Source organism: Erpetoichthys calabaricus, chromosome 9, assembly GCF_900747795.2.
Source record: "Erpetoichthys calabaricus chromosome 9, fErpCal1.3, whole genome shotgun sequence".
NCBI classification, from domain to species: Eukaryota; Metazoa; Chordata; class Cladistia; order Polypteriformes; family Polypteridae; genus Erpetoichthys; species Erpetoichthys calabaricus.
Genome location: NC_041402.2, coordinates 85,358,368 through 85,384,600, shown reverse-complemented (window position 1 = coordinate 85,384,600; position 26,233 = coordinate 85,358,368). Strand labels below are relative to the sequence as shown.

Below are 26,233 nucleotides of genomic sequence, written 5' to 3'. Positions count from 1 at the left end.
TTTTTTTAAAGCAGTGTGAAACCTCTTGTGATTGGATTAAAGTCACTTCCAGGTACACAATCACTGCCTGCTCATAGGCACATTATTTTGTGCATCACAGCTGTAACTCGTTGAAATATAGCTCTTTTATCACAATTCTGGTCTGAAAAGGGCATCTAAAAAGATGTCAGTTCAACTCTGATTTACACCTGTGTTATCAGATGAAATAGATGAAGTACAGGCTTATACTGGTACAAACTACAGTTCAGCCACTTTTTGGAATGTAGGTTGGAGGGAAGGTGAAGGTTGATTTCTGTTGTATTTAAAGGCCTTGTGTGCCACTAAAAACACATCAGAATGGGCAACTTCCACTTTGTCCTATAACACTAGAGATCCAAAGAACAGCAACTTTGAAAGTTGCCCAGCTCTCTTGGGATACCACGCACATTAAAAACTATCATCATAATTTACTGGTTGAGCAAAATCATCACCTTTATATGCTACAATAACACTACAACTAGAATCTAGAGTTCTGTCAACTTCTGAAGAATTGTCACTGTTGTTACACAATAAATCACTTTCTTGTGCATGCACTGTACATATTCTGACCGCCCATATTTAGTTTGCCTGCTAATGTTAAGGCTGTGTCAACACCTGCCCTCCATCATTAGCAGCTTTTTACCACGGAGGTGTAAAAATTTCTTTGAAAACAAAGAACAAATATTTATTAATATCTTTTGCAGAGCACTGGTTAGCCTGTGTATAATTCAGGTTGTGTTGAAAATAATTATTTTATTTACAGTCGTCTGCTGGGATTAAACATCTGGCTGAAAGGCTTCTGCGAGAATCAAAACATCGGGTTCGTAGACAGCTGGGGACCTCTTCTAGGACAGGCCACGTTTCTTCAAGCGGGATGGTCTGCATCCAAATAGATTCGGCACCCGGGTCCTGTCCGAAAACATCGCTAAGGTAATTCGTCTCTCTGTTTCTACTCTTAACCCTTTCCGTAATGCTTGGCTAGGACATGATAATTCTTTAACAAAATCTTCTGCAAAAGTGTATTACATTACTACTTTAATAACTAACCTCAATGCATGTACAAAATCTAGGCAGTGCGGCAAAAATATGAATAATTTAATTACAATTACACCTCTAGATGGACAATGTATTAAAACTATAAAAACAGATTATAGATTAAATAAAAAATACGTACAGAGCGGCGCTAATAAAAATAACCTAATTTCTATCTCAAATACCCATAACGCACATACAATTCAGCTCTGCTCTTCCAAAACGTTAAATATGGCTTTATTAAATGTTAGAGCATTAACCAACAAGACGTTTTCCATTAACGATCTTATTAGTGACAGGAAAATTTATTTTATTGCATTAAGTAAAACGTGGCTTAGCTCTGATGGCGTGGCTGTTTTAATCAAATCTGCTCCTCCGAATTACAGCTTTGCTCATGTGGATCGCCAAGGTAAGAAAGGCGGCGGTTTAGCAAACATTTACTCGAGCTGGTTAAAGTGTAAAGAGGTCAGTTTTGGTAAATTCAAGTCCTTTGAGTATCTTGCTGTTGTTATTCATGAAGTTTCTCAGTTTCTAGTATTATCCATGTATAGACCTCCTATATACAATGCGTCTTTTTTTGAGGAATTCTCAGACTTCGTATCAAATATAATTACGAACTATGACACGTTCCTAATAGTTGGTGACTTTCACTTTCATATCGATAATCAGTGTGACCCGAAAGTAAAAGAATTTATGAACCTCCTGGACTCCTTTGATTTGAGACAGCACGTTAGTCAGCCTACACATAAAGCAGGTCATACGTTAGACTTAGAAAATTACTAAAGGACTAAAAGTTGATGTAAAGCAGATTGTTGATATTGGTCTATCTGATCATTTTCTTTTATTATTTAATATAGAAATAATGATAGAAAATATTCACAAGGAGCATATTGTTAAAAAACGCTTCTTTGATTCATCAGCAGCTTCAAAATTTACAAACATTCTAAGCAACCAGTCTGTTTATAGTGCTTACTACAATAGTGAGAATAATGTAAATAGTAAGGTGGAAAATTTTAATACTAAGGTGAGAGCTGCTGCTAACATAGTCACACCTGAAAAGACAGTTAAAAAATCTTCTAGCATTGTTATACCATGGAAGACCCAAAGAGTGTCTGATTTAAAGAGAACATGCCAGAGAGCTGAGCGTAAATGGAGAAAAACTAAACTAACTATCCACTATGAGATACTGAAGGTTAAAATAACAGAATACAACAACATAGTCTGTCTTGAGAGGCGGTGTTATTTCTCTAGAATTATAAACAACAATGCTAGTAATCCCAGAGTCTTATTCTCTACGATTGATCGTCTGCTAAATCCAGGTCACTGAATGGAATGCCTCCAAAATATTTCCAGTAAAACTTGAGGATATTGCTGTATATTTTAATCAAAAAAATAATGATATTAGAAACAACATAGTACATTTCCCCAACACTGATCCTCTTAAGCCCCAGTACTCCATTATAAACAAATTAAATTCTTTCACCAGGATAGATTTACCTGATTTATATAAAATAATTTCTCGACTGAGACCCTCCACCTGCGTCCTTGACCCAATACCAACAAGTTTTTTCAAAGAAGTATCTGGCGTGCTAACTGACAGTATTCTTGACATAGTAAACTTGTCATTAGATATGGGGGTCTTCCCAGACTGTCTTAAGAATGCTGTAGTTAAACCCCTACTCAAGAAAAATAATCTTGACTCCTCTGCTTTTGAAAATTTTAGACCTCTCTCTAACTTGCCTTTCTTAAGCAAAATTCTAGAGAAGACAGTTATTATGCAGCTTAATGACCACCTCAATAAACATGCTATTCTTGATAAGTTTCAGTCAGGTTTCAGAACAAATCACAGTACAGAAACTGCACTCATTAAAGTAGTAAATGACTTGCGGGTAAATGCAGACAGAGGCCATTTATCTGTTCTCATCCTCTTAGATCTGAGTGCCACATTTGATACCATTGATCACAATGTTCTTAGAAATCACCTTAGTCAGTGGGTAGGCCTCTCTGGCAGTGTCTTAAATTGGTTTGAATCCTACCTGGCAGGGAGAAAATTCTTTGTTAGTTGTGGTAATTATACTTCTATGACACATGATATTCTATATGGTGTTCCACAAGGCTCTATATCCTGGGTCCGCTGCTCTTTTTGATTTACATGCTTTCGTTAGGTCAGATTATCTCGGGGCATAACGTGAGCTACCACAGTTATGCCGATGACACACAGCTGTATTTATGAATAGCACCTGACGACCCCGACTCTGTTGATTCATTGACACAATGTCTTACTTGTGTTTCTGAATGGATGACTAGTAATTTTCTCAAACTAAATAAATAAAAAACTGAAATTTTAGTGATTGCGATAATGGATATATTGAGGTTATTAGAAATAAACTTGATGCATTAGGATTAAAAGTCAAGAAGGAGGTAAAGAATTTAGGGGTAACTGTTGACTGTGACCTGAATTTTAAATCACATATTAATCAGATCACTAGGACTGCATTTTTTCACTTAAGAAATATAGCAAAAGTTAGACCTCTTATATCATTGAAAGATGCCAAGAAATTAGTTCACGCTTTTGTTTTCAGTCGACTAGATTACTATAATGCACTCCTCTCAGGACTACCCAAAAAAGACATAAATCGTTTGCAACTAATGCAGAATGCAGCTGCTAGAATCTTAACTAGGAAAAGAAAATCCAAGTACATTTCTCCAGTTTTGATGTCACTACATTGGTTACCTGTGTCATTCAGAATTGACTTTAAAATACTGCTTATGGTTTATAAAGCCTTACATAATCTCGCTTCATCTTATATTTCAGAATGTCTTTCCCCTTACACTCCAAATCGTAACCTTAGATCTTCAAATGAGCGTCTGCTTAGAATTCCAAGTGCTAAACTTAAAAGAAGTGGAGAGGCGGCCTTCTGCTGTTATGCACCTAAAATCTGGAATAGTTTGCCAATAGGAATTCACCAGGCTGATACAGTGGAGCACTTTAAAACACTGCTGAAAACATATTACTTTAACATGGCTTTCTCAACTTCATTTTAGTTTAATCCTGACGCTCTGTATATTCAATTAATTATCATTATTATTCATGGTGACTCCAAAATCCGTACTAACCCTTACTCTCTCTTCTGTTCTTTTTCCGGTTTTCTGTGGTGGCGATCTGTGCCACCACCACCTGATCAAAGCACTGTGATGTCCCTCCATTGATGGATTAAAGACTAGAAGTCCACGTGACAGTCATCATCAAGTTCTTCCATTAGAACCCTGAATGCAATGAGGACTGATTGAGGTATTTATGTTAGGTAGAATGCCTAGAGGGGGCTAGGTGGTTTCATGGCCTGGAACCCCTGGAGATTTTATTTTTTCTCCAGCCGTCTGAAGTTTTTTTTTTTTTTTTGTTTCTTCTATCCTCACTGGTCATCGGACCTTACTTTTATTCTATGTTAATTAGTGTTCTCTTATTTTAATTCTTATTTTGCCTTTTTTTTTCTCTCTATCTTCATCATGTAAAGCACGTTGAGCTACATTATTTGTATGAAAATGTGCTATATAAATAAATGTTGTTGTAATTTTTTTTTCTTTCAGTTAATCTTTTCAGTTAATCATTTTTACTAATTTTGTTATAGGTTTTCATCTCTGTATTATTAATTACTTTATTTAATTTTATTAATTTTTAATTAATAGTTTTCCTCTTTTTTTAGTTTTTGTTTAAGACAACAACTTTGGTACCTAGTACATTTACAGATATAGCCAAAATAACATGCAATTATATACAAGAGTATTCTGAAATGCAATACAAAGAAATATTAGTATATTTACAAAATTTTAAATTTCATTCTTAAACTGTGTAAATTATAATACAAATTAAGTACCTTAGGTTTAATAGTTACACATCAACATAAAAAGGAATGTACACTAGGGTTGCAACAATTAGTCGACATAATCGACAACGCCGACTACAAAAAAATTGTCAACGCGGATTTTTTTTTATTGTTGACACATCATAAACAGAACCTTCCATAGAGGCTTCAGTCACAAAGAACCACATTGGTTTTTGTAACTGCAATGCACTACATGAACGTCTGGGGGCAGTATCGTTTGTTATTGTTTGTCAAGACTGCACACAGTCCTACAAACGAAGAAGAATGTAGAGGAAAATAAACGTGGTTGCAATGGCGAGTCGGATAGAGGAGGGAGAAGGAAATGGAAAAAAATTGAGACAGAAACTTTCTAAAGTGTGGGAGCACTTTACCGAAAAACAAAAAAAAGTTGAATGCAGATTATGCAAAGCGGAGCTTTCTTTTCACGGCAGCACCACCGCGATGCACGAGCATCTGAAACGCAAGCATCCTGGAGCTGTGATGCTGCCGTCTCTTGAGAGGTAAATTTTAGCGAGTAAAGTTAGTGTCACTTGTTAACATTGATGTTTGTACTATAATGTGTATATCAAGGTTTCGACAATGATAGTTAACCCTTAAACCGACATATACTTGGAGGTTAATGCACCCCTGGATGCCAAATACATTTTAGCTGTATTTTTAAGTAAACGTCACAATTCACAATGAAAATGTGAAATTTTAATGGAACACGTATTTTTTTTTTATACAAAGAGCATCACAATTACTGCAACACTAATCATTTTACACACTGCAAATGAACTGTAAAAACTATACAAAAAACTACTGCAACAATCTATTATTATATGTTCAAGGAGCAACTGAAGTCATTGGTGAAATTAGTAAATCATTGAGCCAACTGCACTTGAACTGGCTGCACGCAAACACACAGAGGTAAGTGCTGATGCTTGCAGGCTCATCTAGTGCAGCGGCTGAATCCCAGAGACAGTGGGGCTGCAGTTCTACTGGGGTCGGCAGTGGTTGTGAGCTGGCTGCTCAACAAATATACGGCTTTGATTGATCAGCTCTGGCGTCCTGGCAAATTGCACTGAGAAACAACTTTAGCCAGTTCCAGCGGTTTAAGGGTTAAGTGAATATGATTTCAGTTATGTTTGCTAACGTGTTCGGAGCTATAGTAAACGAGTGAATAGGAGAAGCTGAACCGTCCTAGTTTTTTTTTCTTCTTTTTTCATATAATATTTGAGTTCATATGAATAGTAAACCATCTCCAACTAACGTTAGGTAACTTGTGTTTTGGAGTATATCAGTAATTAGCTTGTTACATGTTTTTAGTCCATTATTTTTTTTTATTTTGGCATAATACAGTACATGCTGTGATAAACTATAACACTTTTCCTTCAGAGTGTGATGATTAAAACATCTTTCTCTGTCTGCAAAATCATTCTTGTGTATTCCTGCTACCTCTATTCCCTTAGAGTGTCTCTTCTCAGCAGCTGGGAACATTGTCTCAAAGAAGAGAGAACTAGCCTCACACCACAGCATGTCGAAATGCTCACGTTCCTGCACTGCAATTAGGAATATATTAACTGAATCTTTTATAAACTGTACATTATTGTTTTATTTTATTTGAATTGAAGCTTTATTTAAACTTTTGGACTTTAAGACACACCAGTGGACATTTATGGTTAAGTTAAATGCACTTTTTTTGTTTAAAGACTATGTGTACTTTACTTTGTATTGTTTAATGTATTTCTTTTTTACCGTGATGGTCACACTAATATAAAACATCTGATTATTTTCAAATTCATATGTTCCACCAGTTGTTATTTTAATTTGATTATTATTAACTTTAATCGTGTTAATGCAGAGACATCAGGGTGACTTTCACAGCTGGACAGACGTGAGCAGATGAGGTAAGAATTGCACTGGAGCCCAAAACAGGATGTGCAACCACAGGTTGCAGGCATTAAAATAGTCAGGCATGAAATAATCGTGATTAATCGACTAATCGAAGGGAAAAAAATTGAACGATTAGTCGACTACCAAAATAATCATTAGTTGCAGCCCTACTATACACAGGGTTGGTAACACATAAACAAGAAGATGAAAGAAAATGTGTATTTATTAAGAAGAACAGAATATTGATCTAGTACTTTCCTGGTACTTTTATTTTACACATACTGGTACCTGCCCTGTGTTTAAATAATAATCTTCTTATGCTCTGAGGGCATTTTTTCAGCAATTTTCGCCTGAGGGGAGAACACTATAGTAAAGCCTTATTATGTAATATATAAAGACAATCATTTTTCCACGGCAATGAGCTTGAACTAGTTTTATTCTTCAGAATCTGATGACATTTTTGATATATAACAAGTCTATATTCGCTGTTGGTTTGTGACGTTATATGCAACAACACACAAAATGTCCGGGGTCGGCAGTGGCTTGGCGTCAGAGGTTGATTTCCATGGTAGGGCGGCAGCTTTTGAGAAAGAAAAAAAAAAAACAGGTGTATTGGGTGTCTTTGGAAACGCCACGGTCTCTGCTATCCAGAGGTGTGAAGTTTGAAATGGTATAATCCACAGAGCAAGAACAACCCCCGTCAGAAATGCTAGATGGTAGGTGCTAACCTCGTCCGCCAGGTCATGCCTTACTTGGATGACTTGGCGCTGCTTTCACTGAGCGACACATAAAATGGCTTGTTTTAGTCAGAACAACCTGAAGTAAGTAATTATATGTTTTTTGTATATTTTTGCTGCTGTTTTGTGGAGTTATATATACAAATACTTGGTTTCGGGACTGTGTGCACCAGGTGTTCAGTCAAACTGACTGTTGATGGCACTGTTTGAAATCTACTGCTCAAGACCTTTTAATTGATGTATGATATGTGGGTATTCCTTGTTCAGAATAATTACCAAGCTGTTTTAAATTTTTTTTTGACAACAGTTCATGACATGGCATGCGTAGGACTTCATGCTAGATTAAAAGTCATCTGTACATACTGTAACAATGTGATCACTATGAATTTGTAGTAGACCCCTGTGGCTTTCAAATGAGGTATTACTTATGTCTGTGTGTGGTGTACATTGTCTGTATGATGCAGTACAATGTGTTTTTTATAGATTTTTTTGAACCTTCATTGGCCCAGGACCAGGCCACTCTGGTTATAAGAGTCATATTCTCTGGCTGCAATTTAAAAAAGATGTAATACACACACTGTAAATTCACAGAAATTGCCAAAGTATATTTTAGCTAATTTTGATATTCAATACTGTAAAAAACACAAATCCAGTACTATCCTATTGTGAGGAAAATTTGTAAGCTTTAAATAGGAAATTTCATGTTAACAGAAAAACCATGATTTGCGCTGAAGGGTTAAAATAAAGTATGGGAAGACTACAGCACTCAGTTCCATAATTACTGCTAAATAAGGAATAAATTCATCATTAAATGTATTTTTAGCTCTTTAAAAATATTTACAAACATCACTCCAAGTATTACACTGATAGTTTAAATTCAAAGTGAAACTGAGAGTGTGGAAGTCCAGCCCTGGACACAGACAGGCAGACACCGATGGTTCCAACACACACGTTTATTTACAGCTATTTACAGGCCACAAAACAGTCCTGCACAACACACAGTGCCCTCGCACCAAACACCCTTCTTCCCGGGCCTTTCCAATGGTCCTTTACCGCCTCCGTCTTCCTTCCCGAGCTTTGTCCTCTTCCTCCAGACTCCAGCTTATGACTGGAGGGAGGCGGTCTCTTTTATACCCACCCGGACGTGCTCCAGGTGCCCTCTGATGAACTTCCTGCGGCACTTCCTGGTGTGGCGGAAGTGCTGATATCCAGGGCTCCACAATCGTCCATGCGCCCCCTGGCGGGGGCCATGGGTCCCTAGAAGGTTAAGCTTCCATGCTCAATTCCTGTGGCCCACATACAAGTCAGGGCGGCTGCCCTCTTGTGGTCTGGGGGAGGCATAGTCCCTCTCTCAGTCCTTCTAGGCGTCCCAGCTGGGCACAGCCCCCAGCCGTCCCACCACAAGAGGTAAAGCTAAATCCCACAAACATGTTTCCATGCTAGAAAATGCATAATTTATTGTACATTTGCCACTACACATGCATATGATAATAAACTGTTACAAAGGCTTATTTTTAATGTAGCAATTTGTATTATATTGTGCATTTATTAAGTAATGGTCATTTAAATATTATATGTTGCCTTCAATACTAAAGACATGATCAAATAACATATTGGTATAGTACCACTATTGCTGGAATGCTAAACCTCATTCTTCAGTTTTACAATCAGCAATACACTTGACCCAGCACTCCCTATTAAGAAATAGAATTTTGAACTATGTCCACTTAAAAAAGCAATAAAGTGCTGTTAGATGTAATACAGTGCATAATTTCTCCTCATTTTTAGCAACTTATAATCACCTAGCAACATAATGTAGAATAAGCTATAAATAAATGCAAGAATAAAGATCCTCTTGACAAAAATGCAGGTAGACAAAACTAAGACAGGCTACATTCTAGGGATCAGCGACTGCTGACCAGATTTTTCCTTTATGCAAACATTTTCTTAAAAATGTGGTACAGCAGAAAAATCACTCACAAAGAAAGACAAGCTGAATTTTGCACAAAAACAGAAAATTAGAGAAAGTTGATTTACATTATTTCTAACAAAGTAACTGTCCTAACATAGATGTCATCATACAAGTCTCATGTTAAGAATGTAAAACATATAAAACAAGCACAAACGCTGAGAGGTACCAAAGTAAAAGTTTTAAAATTATTACATCAGCATTCAAGCTTGAACTGCTTGTAAAGACTAGGATAAAAACGTTTTACCAATGTATGGATTTGCAATATAAATAAAATGTATTATTATTATTATTATATGGTGGAATAAGTCCCTCTGTCTAAAAAGGACCATTATTTTACATTCAAATTTCATAAAAAAAATCAAAAACAACAATTGGAAAAGAAATTCTTGGTGGTTATAAACAGTGGGGAATTTACCTCATGAATACTATATGTACACGAAGTAACAAAAAAGTAGGCTTATTGGATAATAAAGCAATAGCTGTTATTTTTTAAAGAAATGCAGGATGATGAAGGATACACTGTATGTTTAAAACAGCTTAATTCACCTGTATTAAGGAGTAAACTGACTAAAATCAAAAAATGTTCTTCTAAACTTTGTATTTTGTGGAAAACAAATAACACAACGGCCAACAATTTCTGGTCACGTGTTATTTGAGAATGCAGTAGTTTATGCATACCTGTACAGCAATAAGGACTTTGAGAATGTTTTAACATGTTTATCTATAAAGTTTATATGTTCCACATAGCTTGCTTACAAAGTTAACTTGCTTCTTCAGGATATAATTGGAAATGTTGAATAATCTAGTCATAGTAATGCATTTCTCTGATATTTTTTCCACCCCAATGCTGGTAGGCCTATCCAATCTCTGTTTGCTACTCTACTTAGTGGAATGGCTGTATTTGTTGCTGTTTACTACCATGCAAAACACTTTTCCTATTTTCAGTGACATGGAAATAAAGAGACAATCAATATCTGCTCTACAATTACTACTACACTTTCTTCTGTCAATTAATATAATTTTGTTTGACATTTACAATACGATGAATCAAACTAGCAATTCATATAATGGCTAAGAAGACCATTATAACTTACACAGATGCACTGGGAAGCACTGTGTTAAGCAATACTATTTCATCCTTTTAAATGCTGCCCAGTTTCTCCAATTAACCAGAAAAAACTCCTACACAATAACCTGAGTACTTAATTCATATGCTAGCACCTCCCAAAAAGGGCAGTTAATCTCTTCCTTGTCTGACACCCTTTGATGCTGACCAAGCGTTACTGTATTTGACATTATTTTTGTCCTGCTGATTGAAACCAACTATTAACCTTAATCAAATTGAAGTTCTATATGTATTATATTTCAGTTGAGTAAGTCTGAAAACAGTTTTGAAAGTATGTAAAAAACCTATATATATTGTATGAAAGGCGCTATATTGCGCCTGACCCGGCACAGACTTGACACAGGAGGCACGTACAAAATAAAAAGACTTTTATTTTTCTTAGCTGGAGGGCATGTCTTCCCCGTAATCCTTCCAGCCACAACACAGTCCCAAGCACTAAGCACTGAGTCACCACACTCCTCTCTCTTTCAGCACCGCTCCTCCACAGCTTTGTCCTCCTTCCACCCGACTCTGGCTGCTGAATGGTGGTCGCTGGCTCCCTTTTATTGGATACCCGGAAGTGCTCCAGGTGGTTGATTATCGACATCCGGCTGCACTTCCGGGTAAGGCGAAACCAGTGCCCAAAAGAGCCCAGCCGCTCCTGTTGCAGCACCCCCTGGCGGCACCTGCGGAACCCCACAGAGCTGCACAGAACTCCAATCCCCATGAAGCCCTGGGGGAGTCCGAGGCACCGCTGCAACCCAGGGAGGCTGCCATCTATCTATCTATCTATCTATCTATATATTATATATTGTGGAATATGACCCGGACACAGACAGGCAGACACGTTAGAATTACCCCACACACATTTATTGAGGTCTTCCATTACATCAATTCAGCTTAACAAGCCCCAATACCCCAAAGTTCTGGCCAACACAATGTCTTTTCTTCAGGCCGCCTCCTTCTCTCCTCCAGAGACCTCGTCCTCTCTTCTCTCCCAACTCAAGTCATCCTCTGAAGGGAGGCGGCCCCTTTATATAGGCACCCGGATGTGCTCCACGTGTGTCCCCGGCCATCTCCCATCGACACGCCCCAGTGTGGCGGAAGTGCCGGCTGTATCCCTGGAAGCACTCCGGGTGTCCCTGCTTTTCTTCCCCCCCCATCACTTCTGGGTGTGGCGGAAGTGCTGAGATCCAGGGTCCTACAAGTATTGGGGTGCCCCCTGGTGGTGACCACGGGCCCCTACAGGGTCAAGCTTCCCAGCTGTGTACCTGTGGTCCCCAGGTCAGTCTCCCCCTCGAGGTCTGGAGGAGGCACAAGCCCTCTTCCAGTATTCTAGGGCATCCCGGCTGGGTACCACAGTATATTATATATATATATATATATATATATATATATATATATATACTGTATATATACACACACACACACACAGTTTGGTCCATAAATATTTGGACAGAGACAACTTTTTTCTAATTTTGGTTCTGTACATTACCACAATGAATTTTAAATGAAACAACTCAGATGCAGTTGAAATGTAGACTTTCAACTTTAATTCAGTGGGGTGAACTAAACGATTGCATAAAAATGTGAGGCAACTAAAACATTTTTTTTAACACAATCCCTTCATTTCAGGGGCTCAAAAGTATTTGGACAATTGACTCAAAGGCTATTTCATGGGCAGGTGTGGGAAAGTCCGTCGTTATGTCATTATCAATTAAGCAGATAAAAGGCCTGGAGTTGATTTGAGGTGTGGTGCTTGCATGTGGAAGATTTTGCTGTGAACAGACAACATGCGGTCAAAGGAGCTCTCCATGCAGGTGAAAGAAGCCATCCTTAAGCTGTGAAAACAGAAAAATCCCATCCGAGAAATTGCTACAATATTACGAGTGGCAAAATCTACAGTTTGGTACATCCTGAGAAAGAAAGCAAGCACTGGTGAACTCAGCAACGCAAAAAGACCTGGACGTCAACAGTGGTGGATGATCGCATAATCATTTCCATGGTGAAGAGAAACCCCTTCACAACAGCCAACCAAGTGAACAACACTCTCCAGGGGGTAGGCGTATCGATATCCAAGTCTACCATAAAGAGAAGACTGCATGAAAGTAAACACAGAGGGTGCACTGCAAGGTGCAAGCCACTCATAAGCCTCAAGAATAGAAAGGCTAGATTGGACTTTGCTAAAGAACACCTAAAAAAGCCAGCACAGTTCTGGAAAAACATTCTTTGGACTGATGAAACCAAGATCAACCTCTACCAGAATGATGGCAAGAAAAAAGTATGGAGAAGGCGTGGAACAGCTCATTCTCCAAAGCATACCACATCATCTGTAAAACACGGTGGAGGCAGTGTGATGGCTTGGGTGTGCATGGCTGCCAGTGGCTAGTGTTTATTGATGATGTGACACAGGACAGAAGCAGCCGAATGAATTCTGAGGTGTTCAGACACATACTACTGTCTGCTCAAATCCAGCTAAATGCAGTCAAATTGATTGGGCGGCATTTCATGATACAGATGGATAATGACCCAAAACATACAGCCAAAGCAACCCAGGAGTTTATTAAAGCAAAGAAGTGGAAAATTCTTGAATGGCCAAGTCAATCACCTGATCTTAACCCAACTGAGCATGCATTTCACTTGTTGAAGACTAAACTTCAGACAGAAAGGCCCACAAACAAACAGCAACTGAAAGCCGCTGCAGTAAAGGCCTGGCAGAGCATTAAAAAGGAGGAAACCCAGCATCTGGTGATGTCCATGAGTTCAGGACTTCAGGCTGTCATTGCCAGCAAAGAGTTTTCAACCAAGTATTAGAAATGAACATTTTATTTCTAGTTATTTCATTTGTCCAATTACTTTTGAGCCCCTGAAATGAAGGGATTGTGTTAAAAAAAATGCTTTAGTTGCCTCACATTTTTATGCAATCGTTCTGCTCACCCCTCTAAATTAAAGCTGAAAGTCTGCAATTCAACTGCATCCGAGTTGTTTCATTTAAAATTCATTGTGGTAGTAAAATGATTTTGATAAATGTTTATGCACCCAATGTCGATGATAAGGAATTCATGCAAAATCTATTTGCATCCATTCTCAATGTGAACGCTCATGAAATTATAATGGCTGGGGACTTTAATTGTGTTTTAAATCCACTTTTAGATAGGACTCCTGTGACGGGGGGGATGACATCTAATACTGCAAAGACAATTACACAGTTTTTAAATGATCACAACTTATCAGACCCCTGGAGGTTTCTTAACTCAAACTCAAGAACAAATTCGTTCTACTCACCAGTGCATTATAGCTACTCAAGAATTGATTATTTTTTTATAGATAATAATTTCCTGCCTACAAATAAATCATGCAAATATGACACAATTGTTATCTCCGACCATGCCCCTCTAGTCTTGGAGCTAAAATCATTAAGCCCCTCACACTCACCTCGCAGATGGCGCCTTAACCCTCTTCTATTGGCAGACGAGAACTGCACAGAATTTATGTCCAAACAAATCAGCTTCTTCCTTGAGACAAACACGCCCACAGAGGTTTCTGCAGGAACACTCTGGGAAACTCTAAAGGTCTTCTTAAGAGGACAGATTATTTCATATCTTTCCCACAGAAATAAATTAGAAACCAAGAAAGTGTCAGAGCTAAGAAGCGAAATTACTAGAATAGATGAAGAACAAGCCAGGCGTCCAAGTGAAGCTCTCCACAGGAAAAGGCAGGCCCTGCATACAGAACTTAACATCTTAACTACTAAAGAAACTGAACAACTTATTTAAAAGTCTAGATATCATTACTATGAACACGGAGAAAAAGCTAATAAGCTTTTAGCTCAACAAATTCACAAACAAGAAGTTCACAATGCAATACCAGTAATCACCAACACAAATGGAGAAGAAATTATTGACCATAAAAATATAATGCACGCATTTAGAGATTATTATAAATCCTTATATTCTACTGAGCTCAAAGAAGACAACACACAATCTAATGCGTTTCTGGATACATTGCAGACACCACAAATAGATGCTTTAAGTGCTGAGGAACTGGATAAACCTCTAACGCTAACAGAATTACTAGATGTTACAAAGTCACTTCAAAGCAGGAAATCAGCAGGCCCTGATGGTTACCCTGTAGAATTTTATAAGAAATTCTCCACTCAGCTAGCTCCCCTCTTATTGGCAACATTTACAGAAGCTAGAGACAACCAAATACTACCTCAAAAATTTCGACAAGCATTAATCACTGTCTTTCCTAAACAAAATAAGGACTTGTTACAATGTGCATCATACAGACCAATTTCACTCCTGAATAATGATGTTAAGACACTCTCAAAAATTCTAGCTAGAAGAATGGAGAAAGTGCTGCCCTCGGTAATATCACAGGATCAAACTGGATTTATTAAAGGCCGACATCTATCTTCCAATCTCCGACACTTGTTTAATGTTATATATTCACCAGCAAAATCAAACACCCCAGAGATATTACTATCATTAGACGCAGAAAAAGCATTTGATATGATTGAATGGAACTACCTTTTCACTGCATTGGAGAAATTTGGGTTTGGCCCGAATATTTGTGCATGGATCAAACTACTGTATACCAATCCAGAAGCCTCAGTTTGTATTAATAACATTTGCTCAGACTACTTTAAGCTAGAACATGGTACCAGACAAGGATGTCCCTTGTCGCCACTGCTGTTTGCAATCGCCACTGAACCACTGGCGGTTCACTGCCGAAATTCTTATCAGATAAAGGGGATTGTCAGAGAAGGACTGGAACAGAAAATTTCTCTATATGCAGATGATATGGTTTTATATATATCAGACCCAGAAAACACTGTCCCTGCAGTTTTAACAGCACTAACAGAATTTCAAAAGATATCTGGTCTTAAAATTAATCTGAATAAAAGTATACTCTTTCCAGTGAATTCACAAGCATATAATATTAGATTGGATACCCCACCCCTTTAACCATAGCAGATCAGTTTAAATACCTAGGGGTAAATATCACAAGTAAACATAAAGCTCTTTATCAACAAAATTTTGCTGTCTGTATGGAAAAAATTAAGCAAGACTTGCATTGATGGTTAACCCTTCATCTCACTCTAGCCAAAAGAATTAACATTGTTAAGATGAATATCCTTCCTAAACTTCTTTCTTTATTTCAAAACATTCCAATATATATCAATAAATCGTTTTTTAAACAGTTAGATTCAACAATAACCTCATTCATTTGGAACTCAAAACACCCACGAATCCTAAGAGCGACCCTACAAAGACCTCAGGCAGAAGGTGGCATGGCTTTACCTAATTTTCAGTTTTATTACTGGGCAGCAAACACACAAGCTATAAAAACCTGGACACAAATAAATGAACATACACAGGCTTGGCTCGCAATAGAAGTAAAATCCTGTAGTACTTCTTTATACTCCCTGCTCTGCTCTCCAATAAATGCAAGTTATCGCAAATATACTAATAACCCAATTGTGCTTTACTCACTCAGAATATGGAACCAACTTAGAAAGCATTTTAAGGTGGAATATCTTTTATCTGTGGCACCTCTGCAAGAGAACCACCTCTTTCAACCCTCGCAAACATATCCAGTTTTTAATACCTGGAAAAGTTTTGGGATTAAAATGCTCAGAGATCTTTATATAGACAACATATTTGAATTTTGAGCGTAATTGTTCAAAAGATGCAACCTCCCAGCTACACATTTCTTTCACTATCTTCAAATTAGAAATTTTGTTAAACAGAAATTGCCCGATTTCCCCCACCTCGCACCCTCCACAATGCTGGAAAAAATACTGCTCAATTTCAAGGAATTAAACACCATTTCCGCATTATATAAAATCCTATTAGAGTCCCTACCTTTCAAAGATCCAAGAGGACATTGGGAAGAAGATCTCTTAATCAATATATCAGAAAAGGAGTGGAAGGTAGCAAAGCAGAGAATTCACTCGAGCTCCATATGCGCAAAGCATAGAATTATTCAACTAAAAATTATATATCGAGCCCATCTGTCTCTCTTAAACCTGTCCAAAATGTTTCCAGGGCAAGATCCAACCTGAGAACGCTGCAACCAAGCTCATGCCTCACTGGGCCACGTTCTGGGCCTGCACCAAACTAACATCATTTTGGACCAAAATTTTTAAGTGCCTTTCAGACAGCCTTGGTATCACAATCCCTCCTAACCCATTAACAGCTGTGTTTGGTGTTCTTCCAGACGGACTTGAAGTGGAGAAGGACAAGCAAACAGTGATTGCATTCACTACACTTTTGGCACGCAGACTTATTCTGTTAAATTGGAAGAATCCTAACTCTCCTCTGATAAGTCAGTGGGAAACCGATGTTTTATATTATTTGAAATTGGAAAAAATCAAATTCTCAGTTAGAGGATCTGTACAAAGTTTTTTCAAAACCTGGCAGGATCTAATCAATATTATTTTAGAATAAGAGAAATAACTATTACCGCATTTAATTCCCTTCTCCATCTCTTATTTACCTATACATTTATTTCTCCCTTTCTTCTATATATTGTTGCCTTATTAAAAAGCCGTAAGCAATTCTCCTTTGGCTTAGCTCTCCTTCTCAGGGGTGGGGTTTGACTTGTCTTCAATTTTGTTTTTTTATAAGTTGATATATTTGTATGAAACGATTACAGTAAAAATTAATAAATAAATAAAATAAAATTCATTGTGGTAATGTACAGAACCAAAATTAGAAAAAAGTTGTCTCTGTCCAAATATTTGTGGACCTAACTGTATATATATATATATATATATATATATATATATATATATATATATATATATACTGTATATACAGTATATATATATATATACACACATATACTGTATATATATATATATATATATATATATATATATATATATATTATATATATATATATATATATATATATATATATATATATATTATACACACAGTGCATCTGGAAAATATTCACAGCGCATCATTTTTTCCACGTTTTGTTATGTTACAGCCTTATTCCAAAATGGATTAAATTCATTTTTTCCCTCAGAATTCTACAACACAACACCCCATAATGACAACGTGAAAAAAGTTTACTTGAGGTTTTTGCAAATTTATTAAAAATAAAAAAACTGAGAAATCACATAAGTATTCACAGCCTTTACTCAATACTTTGCCGATGCACCTTTGGCAGCAATTACAGCCTCAAGTCTTTTTGAATATGATGCCACAAGCTTGGCACACCTATCCTTGGCCAGTTTCGCCCATTCCTCTTAGCAGCACCTCTCAAGCTCCATCAGGTTGGATGGGAAGCGTCGGTGCACAGCCATTTTAAGATCTCTCCAGAGATGTTCAATCGGATTCAAATCTGGGCTCTGGCTGGGCCACTCAAGGACATTCACAGAGTTGTCCTGAAGCCACTCCTTTGATATCTTGACTGTGTGCTTAGGGTTGTTGTCCTGCTGAAAGATGAACCGTCGCCCCAATCTGAGATCAAGAGCGCTCTGGAGCAGGTTTTCATCCAGGATGTCTCTGTACATTGCTGCAGTCATCTTTCCCTTTATCCTGACTAGTCTCCCAGTCCCTGCCGCTGAAAAACATCTCCACAGCATGATGCTGCCACCACCATGCTTCACTGTAGGGATGGTATTGGCCTGGTGATGAGCGGTGCCTGGTTTCCTCCAAACGTGACGCCTGGCAATCACACCAAAGAGTTCAATCTTTGTCTCATCAGACCAGAGAATTTTCTTTCTCATGGTCTGAGAGTCCTTCAGATGCCTTTTGGCAAACTCCAGGCGGGCTTCCGTCTGGCCACTCTACCATACAGGCCTGATTGGTGGATTGCTGCAGGGATGGTTGTCCTTCTGGAAGGTTCTCCTCTCTCCACAGAGGACCTCTGGAGCTCTGACATAATGATCATCGCGTTCTTGGTCACCTCCCTGACTAAGGTCCTTCTCCCCCGATCGCTCAGTTTAGATGGCCGGCCAGCTCTAGGAAGAGTCCTGGTGGTTTCAAACTTCTTCCACTTACGGATGATGTAGGCCACTGTGCTCATTGGGACCTTCAAAGCAGCAGAAATTTTTCTGTAACCTTCCCCAGATTTGTGCCTGGAGACAATCCTGTCTTGGAGGTCTACAGACAACTCCTTTGAATTCATGCTTGGTTTGTGCTCTGACATGAACTGTCAACTGTGGGACCTTATATAGACAGGTGTGTGCCTTTCCAAATCATGTCCAATCAACTGAGTTTACTACAGGTGGACTCCAATTAAGCTGCAGAAACATCTCATGTCATGATCAGGATGATTAGGGGAAACAGGATGTACCTGAGCTCAATTTTGAGCTTCATGGCAAAGGCTGTGAATACTTATGTACATGTGCTTTCTCAATTTTTTTTATTTTTAATAAATTTGCAAAAAATCTCAAGTAAACTTTTTTCATGTTGTCATTATGGGGTGTTGTGTGTAGAGTTATGAGGAAAAAAATGAATTTAATCCATTTTGGAATAAGGCAGTAGTATAACAAAATGTGGAAAAAGTGATGCGCTGTGAATACTTTCCAGATGCACTGTGAATATATATATATATATATATATATATATAGATAGAGAGAGAGAGAGAGAGAGAGGAACAAGTCTTAAAGGTAAGACAAGAAGTTATTTTCTAGATGTATTTTTGTGCCCTACTCATGCTTATAGATATATAATCTATATAGTATAAAGGTAATGTAATAATAATTTTGTTTCAATGTAGCAATTTTTTCAATATATAATCACAGCATTAAATGAGTGTAAACATACATGATCTAAAACACAACCTTTGCAAATAAAAAGATAGTAATATTACTGTGTAAAAAGGTGTTGGACATTTTTCTTTAAAGCTGAAATTTCCATACCAGTTAAAAAATGAGCATATATTCTTAAAGACAAGGGGGCTCTGCCCCCTGCTCGCTTCGCTCGCCTACCCCCAGTGGTTTGAACCCGTGCCCGCTGGGCAGCCACGTGTGAGGATGACGCACGTTTAATACGGAGCGTTCGCCCGTGTACCTGTTTATGACGTTTCACTTTGCTTTCTACTCTGTCTTTTATTTCTGATCTCGCTTTATTGTGCTTTTGCTTTAATGACACGTGGTCCGTGGTGAATATATCTTGCCTTTTTCGAGTAATAATGTTCATTTGTTTGCGATACTGTGATGTTTATCGTACTGTTAATAATGCATCACTGTAATGTGATTCACTTAGGGGGGGTAAACGTTAACATTTAACATTCTACAAAGTTATTGTCTTTTTTTCACCTGCATTATCATCATTCTTTAATTTAATATTATTTATTGTATTAGTATGCTGCTGCTGGAAAATGTGAATTTCCCATTGGGATTAATAAAGTATCTATCTATCTATCTATCTATTGTTTGGACGTGTGAGGATGACGTATGTTTAATTCAGAGCGTTCGCCCGTGTCACTGTAGCTCTTTCCGAACTATTATGCGGTGCATTGTGGAGCACTGCGGACTCTGTAGTGTTTCCCGTTTCACTTCGTATCCCACGTTCATTAGATCTGTCCACGCGGGCTCGGTGTCGAAGCTGTGTTAGTTGTTGAGCTGTTTGGTTTTGGAGCCGAGACAGTTTTGCTTCCGCGGTTTGAGACGCGTGTCCGTACCATTGCGGGTTTGATGTATGAACCTTTGTGGACTCTGTATGCATTAGTGCCACTCACAATATGGCGCATTAGTGCCACTCACAATATGGCGGCGACGCCTGCGCCTTCCGTATTATGTCGGTTCTTACCATGCTGTGTAGGCGCATTTGGCTTTTGTACTTTACTGCCCGTTCTGACGCCCGATGTAGGCGCCTGAACCTTCAGGGTCCGCATCCGCTGTGTGGTGTGGACGTTTAAGTGTCGTTGTTTCTGCTTTTATATTCTGTATCTCAGTGTGCATGTGTTTAATTCCATAGGTTTTTTTAGTAGCTGTTGCATTCCAGTTGTCATCATCTGTAACCCGCTCTCCATGTGTTCGTCCCCATTCTTTAATCCTTTTATGAAGTTTTAGTTTGTTTCCTACTCTGTGTTTTATTTCTGACCTCGCTGTATCCTGCTTGCGGTATGTCAGACGGTCCGTACTCTTTCTCGTTTTACTGTGGGGAGGGTGGCTTTGTTTTGTAACCTGCTCTCTATGTGTTTGTCCTTGTTCGTTTACCTGTTTATGACGTTTAACTTTGTTTCCTACTCGGACGGTTTGTAGTCTCTCCCGTTTTGCTCTGGTGCGGTTTGGGGTGGGTGATGGGGGGTGCTTTGTGTGGTGTCTGTGCACGTGCATAGTCTCTCCCGTTTAACTCGGGGGGGGTAGGTGTGCTTTGTTTCTTTAATCCCTTTATGAAGTTTGACTTTGTTTCCAACTCTGTGTTTTATTTTGTTTCCAACTCTGTGTTTTATTTCTGACCTCGCTTTATCCCGCTTGCGGCCTCTCTTTATGACGTTTTACTTTGCTTCCTACTCTGATGGTTCGTAGTTTCTCCCATTTTGTACTGTTGCGGGGGGGTGAATGTGTGGCGTCTGCACACGTGCGTAGTCTCTCCCGTTTCACTATTGGGGGGGGGGGGGGGGGGGGGGTTTGTGTGGCGCTTGTGCACTATGTCTTTTGCGTCCACGGGCATGTCCCTGCTTCCATATCTGGTTTACCATTCTCGTTTAGTAATATGGATACTAAGTATTAGCACTAAATAATATGCTACTCATAATACAGCAAAAGAGGTATCAAACAAGGTTTATGTCAATCTCTAGATATCATCATAGTGACTCTCATATCGGGGTGTCTTTCTACCATTTATAAACCATTATCAAATATTTATTTACACATCTCTAATACAGTTCTTTCACTATCTCTTCACCAGATTACTAGTGCTACAACATTCTGTTGAGGGGTTATTTAGTAGGAAGCAATAACTGTCTACCACTTGAGAAGACTGTGGCAGCTTGAGTTTTGACATATACCACAGGTAACAACCACATACTGTATACCCATCGAATAGCTACACTAAACTAAATTAAAACCTGCCTCTGAAAACTTTACAAAGTAGCTAAAAAGCTAAAACATTCAACATAAACTCTGAATATTTGCTTATGTATTCAAATTTGAAAAACAAATTAAGAGTTGTTGAAACTGGCAAGTTGGTCTGCTTTCTCATTGTTACAAATCACATTAAAGCACCAACTTACCAAAAAAAAAAAAAAAAAACCTACCAATTCCATTCATCAAGGGAGAATCATTGATGTCTAGATCATCTGGCATTTCATTTTCTGTTTCATCATTATGTGAGTGGTCTGCATTTCCATAATGCAAGTTGCTGTCTCCATTTTGTACTCCATTGTGTGGTTTTCTCATTGGCATGATTTGTAACCCACTTGGTGTTGTCCTGTATGTAACAGTCTTTGTAGCCCTATCACCTTGATGTTTACCAGCACAGGCTTTTCGTTGTTTCTGAGAACCATTTGAGTTACTTCTTCTTTTCCTCTGGGCTGCAACTTTTCCCCGAATACCATCTGAAGATATGCCTCGCCTCAGAAAACGAGGTGCTCCACCATGCTTTCCTGGTTTGGAACGTTTGTCTTTGTGAAACTGTAGTCCATTAAATTCATCAATAAACTCTTCACAATGAAGGAGATGATTTTCCGGCTCCCACGTATCTTCATTGCTGCCATAACCCTTCCATCGAATTAGATATTCCCATTTTCCCTTTTTATTCTTTCGTCTGTCAACTATTTTTTCTACCTGTCAGGCAAAATTGAGAAAAAGACTTCAGATCAATGTGCAACATGTATATCATTTAATACTTTAGTGGAGGGCAATGAACCAATCAATAAGATAACACAAACATTAAAAACTTTCTTTTTAGTTACTGAAACAAGTGCAGAAACAAGTACTTTGTGTTAGTTCTGTGACTAGGAAATTTAGGCCTTTCAAAAGGAATGTTGAGAAGAAACGTTCTTTCAACTAGCCAGAATCAAAGTATGATTATAAAAGAACCAAAACCAAAAAAAAATCTAAAGTACCAGGTCTAAGAACAAAGCAAGCCAAAACAAAAATATTAAACTATAAATTATTTATTAGAAACCCTTTTATCTTCTCCCACACTAAATTGCTTTTAGTCAGAGTTCAGACATTAGTTTGTGCCTGCCGTTAACTTGTGACGTGATGACATTACAGGTTGGAAACCATGTGGCTAACAGCTGGGTTGTTGCTGTAAACAATACAGTGGTGCCCATGTGAAATTTACTAATTTTCTATAACTTTAATTTTGAACAAATTTTTCATTCAAGGAATCAATATGTTTCAGTTTTCCAGTCACTCTAATACAATGACAATAAGACAAATGCACTTAATTTCTCATTCATTATTTCAAGATTTTTTTTATAGATTTTTTTAACACACTGATTTGGAAGTGATATCACTGCAAGGACTTAATTTCTGACAGCAATTCTTCACATTCTCATTTAATGTCACATTTGCACCTACAGCTATTTTATACTCCATAAGATTATTAAATGCACTGTAGAAAGCCATGACCTGTTCTTTAAAGAATATAGAAAAGAATTGGGTTAATCAGGCAGACAGAGGATTAATGTCAGCCTCATGCTTATCTGAGCCAACTACAGATAACATGATGTATGACTACATTACAAGAAACACTTTTTTCCCCCCCAAGTGAATGCTATAGCTTTAATGATTTCAATATTGACAACAATAAAAACAAAATAGATATTGGCCATTATCCGGTTTTATTTTCACAGAGGTTAGAGAAACTTGTATAGTACAGCTAAATAACTTGTAACCTGCAACTCCTCATAATATAACCTGCTATACAGTATATGTTTTCTCCTGTAAAGTCACCTTATGAGAACTACCTTATCTTGTAAGGCATATTTGTTACATCACTTTGAAATTAACAACGTTTTCTGTGGTATTTCTTACTCAGTCTTGTTATTAATCTTCCCTAATGAATGTTCAAAAACAGTAATGAAGTAAGATCTCAATATCTTAATTAAAATAAAAAAAATATTTACTGATGTGCAAAATAGGTGTTTAGTTGGTACAACAATGAAATATTCCACAGATAAGTATATACAAAAATAAGTTTACATCAATTTAACCAAAGAATTTTAAATCATAGCAATTGTTAAGTATTTGTAGGTTAGCAGTGATGTTTTATCTCTCTGTGGCTCATCGAACATATAGTATGAACATTGTTGTGGCTGCTACATCTTTGAAAAATTACTCCCATAAATGATTCCTGCCAAAAATCTTCCTGCATGCAAATGTTATTCACCTACCCTCTGTTGCAAGACAGAGGTTCAAGCAAGATTTTACTATTTGGAATCAAGTATGCACAATGAGGAGATTCCACACATAGTTATATCAGTGATAGCGTGGCTTAATTGTGCCCACCAAAAACTGAAAATGTAAAAATACATTTATGTGAAAATGATAAAAAGAAAACTAGACATGTACCTCATAAACACAAAAAAGTTCTAAATTCTTATTTAACAGGTTAGAACACAGTTCTTTCAGAGGCTTTTACATTTTTACACAGTTGATGTTTATCTTTTAAGGAGATAAGACCTTGGGCAAAAATTGGAGAAAAACAAAATACAGATATACACAATACAGTTCAAGAAAAAAATGTTCCCTGTCAGTCCATCAAAAATGCTTATATTTGACTAAAAAAGATCATCATTATTTTTCAAAAGCTAGCCCTGCTTTTAGCGTTTAGCCTCCTCTTCCAAAAATGCGAACAGTGTCTGTGTTTGAATGCAGGCAATCACTAAACTGCTGTTCTGCAATACAAAATTAGGGGGAACGACAAAAACCCCTGATCATCTCACCACCAAACCTTAAGAGAAACAAAAAAAAACCAAGAATCATGTGGCTATGTTTTGTTAAACTGCTGACTCTTAATTGTCTGATACTCACAACTAATGACAAATCAGACAGCCAATGCATCATATTTAAATGAAAGCACTAAACTAAATAGCTTGCTGTTCAAAGCTTGTGTGAACCTCTACAACTCCAACTCACTTTCCTGTTGCTTGAAGTTACACAAGGTAAGTTTAATGATCTTTGTAACCATAAAATTAAAAATGCTAGCCAGGAAAGCAAAAATATTTACCTAGAAATAAAACAAAAAGAATGTTGTTTTTAAATGATGAATTTGGTATTTTTCAACCAGTTACCTCTGCACAGTCATTGTGTCCATGAGGGGGAGCAAGCTAAAGTTAGAAAATGGGATTTATTAGAAAACAGAACAAACCTTAACAAAATTTCTCAATGTAGTCTCCACCCTTCTCGATGCACTTGTACCACCTGCCAGATGTTTTTTTAGCGGTCCAAAAGGTTAAAATCACATGGTGTCAAATCTGGCAAATAAGTAGTATGTGACAATACCTCAAACTTCAGTTTTTCCAGACAAGCCTTGGTGTTCTTAGTGTGTGGGTGGTCATTGTCTTACCGCAAGAGGACTCCTTGAGACAGCAGTCTCCGCCACTTGGATCGAATAGCAGGCTTCACATTGGTCTCCAGTAAGTCACAGTAACTTGTACTAGTGACTGTATTACTCTTCAGCATGTAGTGTTCGACAATAACTTGGGTACACCAGTAGTTGCAAGGATAAGACAAAACCTTTTATTCTGCTGGAATCCAGGCACTTCCCAGCAGGTGGTGCAAGTACATTGAGAAGGGTGCAGACTACTTTGACAAATTACATTTTCAGTTTTGTAATGGTTCGGTCCATTTTCTAATAAATCACATGACTCCCCCTCGTATATTAGTTTGTCATGTGAAAATTGTATTCTAAAGTAAAGTATATTTTATAATAACAATAAAAAAGCCTTCTCTTGTGTTTTACAATGAAGCTAATTGGTTCAGAGGTCAAAAATGTTACTGAGCATTGATCCTCCTTTTGAGATTACACACATATTGCAAAACAGCGTACCCATGTTGTTTTAAAAATGAGGAAAAAAAAGCTTATTCTTTAAATTCTGAGTGATGACTGCCAGGTTCAGTGCCAAAATGAACTTTCGTGTTTTAAATGGTTGCATTTTTCATATACATATTTTATTAAAAAAAAAAAAAAAAATATCTTTTAGTTACTTTCCTGTAGGTGTTTGTAAGATGGTCAATACCAAAGTAAAAAAACAAAAGTATTCCAGAAATAAAGAAATAAAAATCCCTGTAGCATAGCCCTAGAAAATGAATATTCTAAGAAAGTGATATGCACAACAATCAAACCAATATAATAGATCAGAATAAAAAAAATGTTCAGTTCTTGTATGCATTTGTTATCGTAACACAAATAAGTTGGCTTAATAAATGGATGAACTCAAATTAAAAGATGTCTTGGATAGGCAGGTGTTATCCCAGCATAGGAAAAATAAAAACACCACAAATCCATCTCACCTGTTTAGTGTGGCTTAAATTAGCCCGAGTTTCTCAACTGACGTTGAAACGTACTTGAAAGCCACCTTACAACTCACACTGATACATTAAAGTAAAAAATGTTCAACCAGACAGGCTTCAAAGTGGCTGCCTCACTAAACTGTGCATTTTTTCAATCTGTAAATCTCA

The 26,233-nt window shown here is 37.6% G+C and overlaps 1 protein-coding gene across 2 annotated transcripts in view; it reads right to left on the bottom strand.

Moving 5' to 3' along the window:
- LOC114657874 (chromodomain Y-like protein 2) overlaps window positions 1–26,233 on the bottom strand; it is a 361,796-nt gene that overhangs the window by 237,538 nt on the left and 98,025 nt on the right. For both annotated transcript variants that reach the window (XM_028809820.2, XM_051932120.1), the window contains exon 2: window positions 21,856–22,384. In XM_028809820.2, the coding sequence (XP_028665653.1) occupies window positions 21,856–22,384 (529 nt within the window). The remainder of the gene's footprint in view (window positions 1–21,855; window positions 22,385–26,233) is intronic.